Source organism: Cornus florida, unplaced genomic scaffold, assembly GCF_030987335.1.
Source record: "Cornus florida cultivar Cherokee Brave unplaced genomic scaffold, ASM3098733v1 CherokeeBrave_3.0.0_Hap2_Chr04, whole genome shotgun sequence".
Lineage (NCBI taxonomy): Eukaryota > Viridiplantae > Streptophyta > Magnoliopsida > Cornales > Cornaceae > Cornus > Cornus florida.
The window spans coordinates 75,062,009-75,069,058 of NW_026775574.1; the positions used below are offsets into that span (position 1 = coordinate 75,062,009).

Consider the following 7,050-nt stretch of genomic DNA (forward strand, 5'->3'; position numbering starts at 1 on the left):
TTGTCTATCTAAATAGGGCGGGACGGTGCAGGGCGACCTCCCCCCGCCTCCGCACCAAACCTGCGAGAATTTTTATTACATCAAATCATTCACATCCAAATAAGCAAAACGGTCCTCTAAAATTACCAAAACAGGACGGGATGGGAAGAGACGGGTAGCCGTGAGACGGGTCAAATTGTCGTCCCTAATTTTCAACATAGAGTGAGAGATCCGTGGCTAAGGTTGGTTGGGAGCAGCCCACGCCTTTCTTTTTCTGCTTTCTATGTCACTCTCTGTTGAAAGTACTAAGAGAGGAAAAACGAAAAAAAAATAGTTATTTAGGTGTCAAGGCTGGGAGCAGCCCACGCCTCTCTCTCTCTCTCTCTCAAGTATACTAAGAGGAAAAAAGAAGACAAAAAACGAAAAAAAAATAGTTGTTTAGGTGTCAAGGCTGGGAGCAGCCCACGCCTCTCTCTCTCTCTCTCAAGTATACTAAGAGGAAAAAAGAAGACAAAAAACGAACAAAAAATAGTTGTTTAGGTGTCAGTTAGTTTTCTTGCAGTTGTATTTGGACGACTCGTTGTTATGTTTGAATGGATTGGAAGTGGATATTCACTCTGAATTTGCTGAATGTATCATTCTTTGTTAACTCATTAATTTGTGATCTGTTTATTTAAATCACTCCACTAACAAATTATTAATTCACTGATTTTTGGACGAATTGACGGTTAACACACTTATTTGATCATGAATGGGCTGACCTTCCTTCCAAAATAAGGTATACAATTCTTCAACAATTGGTGCATGGCTGATGGCCCAAAAAAAAAAAAAAAAAAAAAAAAAAAAAAAAAAAAAAAAAAAATAGACAATACGTTCAAACACGTCATTTATTTAAACGTATACCTAACTACAGTGACGGACTCGAAAAATTATGTCAGGGAGGCGGCCTTTTAATAACAACATACATAATATATATATATATATATATAATATATATATATATATATATATATAATATATATTTGTGTATATGAAAGAGAGACATGAATTGCCGGATGGGGGTAGGGGTTGGCCAGTAATGGAAAGAATTGCCGAATACAGAAGAGATGAAGATATATTGTATGATATATCATATATGTTCGCGCACGGGGTAGAGTTGAGAACCAAGTGTGAAAGAGAGAATAATATTTTGGAAACTTAAATAGTTGGGGGGAGGGGGGGGGGGGGGTTTGTGCAATTTCAGGAGGCATGGTAAAAATAAATAAATAAACCAAGAATATAATAAAATAAAATAAAATAAAAAAATTCAGAGTGGCCACCTTACAGGTCCGTGGCTGCCTAAACAGTCAATGGTATCAACATCCTCAATAATTGGTGCATGGCCCCGTGGAATATCGACGGCTGTGATCTGTTACTGTCTTTTGTTGACCTAGCCATCTATCTGGAGTCATTCCTTTTGGACTGTAACAGGGACTGGCCAAAAAAAAGAGCCCAAATCCTGAACTCAATTCTTCTTTTATGTATTAGAAACTTCTATTGTGTGTATATATATATCACAGCCGTCGATATTCCAGAGGGCTATATGTATATATATATATATATATATATATAATATTGTCATCCAAAAACAATAAAATAAAAGAACAAAATTTGTATACTCTGTCTCTATAAATGCAGGGCAAAGTTCTCTCTACATTCACAATCACATTCTTTGTTCTCTGTTTCTCCACTCTGCACCGAAGAGGCATGCTAACTAAAGCTCCATCTCATTAGAAGTATATCCCCAACACTGTGAGTCCCTCTCTCCTCTTGCTTTCCCCATGCATGCATTTTTTCCCCTAAGTGTGTGTATATATATATATATATATATGTATATATATGTGTGTGTGTGTATTTAATTATGAGAAAAGAAAGTAATATCCAATAATTATCACTCTCAGTCTCAACTAAACAAATTTCTCACCCGTATTGATCCGGTTGGTATGATTTTTCTTTTCCAAAAGGTAGACAGAGAGTTTTAAGTCATGGTAAGAACATTACATCGGAGTATCTATTTTCTTTAAAAAATTGAAAGTTGGAGACCAAACCACCCCAAACGTTAAGGAAACTAATGATGCAACTCTTTACATTTTAGGAAGCATAAAAATTAAAATCAAATCAAATTAATTGATAAAATTCATGTTGAGTTGTAGCCCTAATTTACTTTCCATCTAGTAAGGGTTGAGGCAAAAAGTAGTGATTTATTTTTTGTCTTGTGAGTTTTGCACTTAGATTTTAGTATCTATTTAACTTGATACATGATATTATTAGAAATTGTATCAATTAAAGAGAACATTGAAAATCGAGATAGAGATTAGAGAATACGTACGCGAGATAATGGGTGTTTTGGAAATTAGACCAGATTTGTTTGTTTAACTTTTCTATTTTAATACAATAGGCCGTTAGTCCAATTTGTTTAGGGTTGGAGACCCGGAGAAAACTTTTCTTCCTTAATGGCAAGTGGTTCATAAATTGGTGAGAGTGCTACTTTTGGAGTCCAAATGAAAACGGTGAGCTACGAACCAAAGGAGCTAAGAACTAGAGCTGATGCTTAGGTATAGTTGAAGTGAATTTGTTTCACAAAATAATTTTAATTAATCGTGTTTGCACTTCATAAAAAAGTGGAGGGCTCTATTTTATTATATTTTGCATATATATTCAATTCAAAACATTTAAATCACTCAATTCACTTTAACTGTTGAGAAGGCCTTCTTAGTAATCTAGTGGCGTGCATCTCTCGTATGGTGCTTGGAAGTCAACTTCGAGCCTTCTCGTCTTCCCTCTCTCCCTCCTTGCCCTTTGTAAAATAATAATTAGAAAAAAAATCACTATAACTATGATTCTTTCCAAACAACTAAGAACACAGTCATCAATAAATAAAGTAAATATACTGCAAACAAAAAACATAAAAATTAACATCAAGAATTGGTCTTATTAGAAAAGAGTTAAACGTCTCAGTGCAAAACATTATTTAGAAATAATTTTTACAGATATAGTTGGAACTTTACTCGCTCCATCCGTGTACTGGCTTCTTGCACACTCCGAATTAATTTGACTCATATACTGTCAACCAGAGGATTTAGATATTATCCTGGTGAAAGCGCTGTTTCTGTGAGAGCTTGTGTTGATTACACTCCACCGGCTGTCTCTCATTTAACGCAAAAACAACACTTTCATTCTAATAGGGCAAAGCTGGCCCCACTCAATCACCATCACCCAATACCCTATCATACATATTGTATGAATAATGCTTAGCTACTCACCGGTGGGTAACTTCACCCTACTCACTCCTTGTGTGTTCCAATAATAATTTACCACATTAACTTTAATAAAAAAAAAATAACCCACGTAACACATAAGGGAGTAGAGTGAAACTACTCACCGGTAAATAGTTAAGCATTATCTTTACATTATTATCCTCAACTTAAATTTTTCTTTCAATTAGTAGTACTGCCACAAAGCCATGCCATTAAAAGTAAACGTAAAGGGTACTTTAGTAATTAGAGTACTGCTTCTTTGGTCATAAACTGGGCAAAGTTGCATGTAGACACTGCACTAAACAGAAATGGGCAGCTTAAGCTCCAACTGACTTGAACTACTATATCATTATCCTAAACATAGTAAATCTCTCTCTCCCCTTATATATATATATATATATATATATATATATATATTGCCATGAAAAATGGATGTCTGAACTCTGAACTACATGTATGATTCATATGCCCATAATTTGCTTCTTTGAATAAATTTTCTGAATCGACATATCTGAACTATTTATGCATATGCTTTTAGCAAGAACTCCATCATTCATTTTTCGTTTGTTGTTTTGGGTTCTGTTTGCTACGCTTGCTTAGCTTGTGTGATGGGCTTTGCTTAGCCTTCTTTTGTTGTATTCTTTTTTTTTTTTTTTTAACAGACTAGGATATGTAAATGTTCAGAATTATTAGTCCCTGCTATTTACTATTGAATACGTAAGCAAAGAGTTATAAAAAAAAATTATATATTTATAACACATTTTTGACTCAATTGCTTACCTGCCACACAGTGATTGCCCGGAGACAATATAAGTAACTTCTCCAAAAATGTCTGCAAGTCATTAAAGAATCTTGTCAACAGATCTTATTAACCAATTCATGTCATGCCTCATTTGTAACATGTATCTAAATGTCTTTCTTGATTCAAAGCTAAACATTTACATATTTGAAATGTGAAAAATAATGGCATCAACTTAAAGCATCTTCATTCGATCATAAAACAAAGAAACCATGCATATATGATACAACCTAGTAAAGAAAACTGAAAATTCTAAGAATATCTTGCAGAACTTCAAGCCTCCACAGCAAGCATAAATCTGTGATGGAAAGCAATCATACCACTGAGACAAGTGAATTCTCCAGCGCGGCACAACAATTGATGATGATGGAGTTCCCATTCCTCTCCTTCCCAATTCTATTCACATTCATTCTCTTTTTGTTCATGCTATTCAAAACCAATATCAGTTCAACTTCAAAACTGCCTCCGGGGCCATGGAAGCTACCTCTAGTAGGAAATATTCACCAATTTATTGGATCTCTACCCCATCGACGCCTAAGAGATTTGGCCATGAAATATGGACCTCTAATGCACCTACGACTCGGACAACTTTCAATTGTTGTCATTTCTTCAGCAGAATATGCCAAAGAGGTATTGAAAACACATGATATCGTCTTTGCTAGCAGGCCTTTTAATCCCACGGTAAATATCATATTTGAGAATGACATTGTGCTTGCACCTTATGGGGATTATTGGAGACAACTTCGGAAACTTTGCATAATGGAGCTTTTAAGTGTCAGACGTGTCCAATCATTCCGACCCATCAGGGAAGAAGAGACCTCGAATTTGATCAAATCTATTTCGACAAATACAGGATCTCTCATCAATTTAAGTGAAAAGCTTTTCTCGATTACATACAGCATCACTGCAACAGCGGCCCTTGGTAAGAAATTCCATGGGCAAGAAGAATTCATCTCTCTTATCAGGGAAGCCTTAGAGATAGCAGCAGGATTGACTTTTGCTGATCTCTTCCCCTCGATTAAAATGCTTGCTGTGATAACTGGGCTGAGGCCTAGAGCTAAGAAAGTTCATCGAAAACTTGATATGATATTAACTACCGTCATTGAGGAACATAAAGCTAGGCAGATGGCAAAACAGACCAGTGATGGTGAAGCTGATCATGAAGACCTCGTAGATGTTCTTCTAAAAGTTCAGGAGGAGGGTAACCTTGAGATCCCTTTAACTATGACAAACATACAGTCAGTTATCTTGGTTAGTACATTTAATTGCTTTATGCTTCTATCAATATCAATCAATTAAGCATTCAATATGTAATGCTTGCATATTTCTTTTCTTCTAACTCAATTTTAATGCTCTTTCAGGACATGTTCAGTGGAGGGATTGAGACATCAGCTACAACTTTAATCTGGGCAATGTCAGAATTGTTGAAAAACCCAAGAGTGATGGAGAAGGCACAAGCTGAGGTGAGACATGTTTTATGTCAGAAAGGAAATATCCTAAATGAAGATGACCTTCATGAATTGAGTTACTTAAAGTTAGTTATCAAAGAAACTCTGAGATTACACACTCCTCTCCCTTTTTTAGTTCCAAGAGAGAGCAGGGAGAGATGTGAAATCAATGGATATGAGATACCTGCGAAAACCCAAGTCCTTGTCAATTCATGGGCAATTAGTAGAGATCCTAAAAATTGGAGTGATCCAGAGAGTTTTGTTCCAGAGAGATTTCTTGACAGTTCAATTGATTACAAGGGGACTCATTTTCAATATCTACCATTTGGTGCTGGAAGGAGAGTCTGTCCTGGCATGTCATTTGGGATAGCTAGTGTTGTGCTTCCACTTGCAAATTTATTGTATCACTTTGACTGGAAACTACCCGAGGGAGAGAAGCAAGAAGATCTAGACATGACTGAGGCCTGTGGTGCAGCAATTAGCAAGAAAAGAGATCTGTGTGTAATTCCCATTGCTTATACTCCTTCAATTGGTGAATAAGATATTAACACAAGAAGGTAGAAAGCGTTAGATGGTCTTCCAGAAATAATTGAATAAAAAGTCGGCTTCACTTATTGTGTTTTTACAGCAAAGTTTTTAGAGTTTTGATCTCAAAAGCTTATTCTCTCTTTCTCTCTCTTCTCTTCATACATTGTTGTTTGATCTATAAGTGCAATGTATTGACTCTATCTGTTTTGTTATTTGTCTAAAAATAATTAAATTTATGGGTAAAGTACAGCCACATCCCCTGAGGTTTGGCAACAGGACACTTAGAGGAAACTTACCTGTTTTTTAGACAAAGACACCCCTTGAAGGTTAAAAAAATGGACAAAGACACCCTTTTACATGAGAAATTGACCAAATTACCCTTTGACCATTTAGGAGACTTTTTTAACTTTATAATTTAATAAATTGGACAAATCTACCCTTATGAACAATTTATGCATAAAAAATAAAAAATAAAAAATAAAAATAAAAAAAACCCTGAACTATGGTGGTGGGTGAAATCGAAGGCGGTGGTGAGTGGTAGTGGGTGAAATCGAAGGGGTGAGTTTTTTCTTGGGTTGTCTTCAATTAGGTGGCAGGCAGAGGTTTGGGAATTAGGTGTGGCGACGTCAATAAGGGTGGTGGCGGTTGTAGTATGAAGTTCTTGCTGAGAGCAGTGGTGAGTGGGTGAAATTGAAGGCAGTGGTGAGAGTTGTGGTGGGTGAAATCGAGGGCAATGGTGAGTGGTGGTGGGTGAAATTGAAGGCAATGGTGAGTAGTGGTTGGTGAACTGTTGCTATAGTATGAAGCTCGCCGGTATTAATGGAGATAGTTGTGTCTTTTCTTGCTCTTCGGCCGCCGTTCGAATCCCTCTTGCTCACCGGCCACAACCGAGCTCTCCACCATCTGAGCCGCCGCAGCCGAGCCCGTCACCCACCGATACACCAGCCGTCACCCACTACTTCGCCAGTCACTCCACTGTGAACCGGCATCAGTTCTGTCC

General features: G+C 36.7%; 1 protein-coding gene across 1 annotated transcript; it reads left to right on the forward strand.

Moving 5' to 3' along the window:
* Positions 1–1,608: 1,608 nt before the first annotated feature.
* Positions 1,609–6,184, forward strand: LOC132302267 (premnaspirodiene oxygenase-like). The gene is made up of 3 exons (XM_059799115.1): positions 1,609–1,770; positions 4,344–5,325; positions 5,436–6,184. Exons 2-3 carry the CDS (start codon positions 4,378–4,380, stop codon positions 6,060–6,062), a joined length of 1,575 nt encoding a protein of 524 aa, XP_059655098.1. The 5' UTR covers positions 1,609–1,770; positions 4,344–4,377; the 3' UTR covers positions 6,063–6,184.
* The last annotated feature ends 866 nt before the right edge of the window (positions 6,185–7,050 follow it).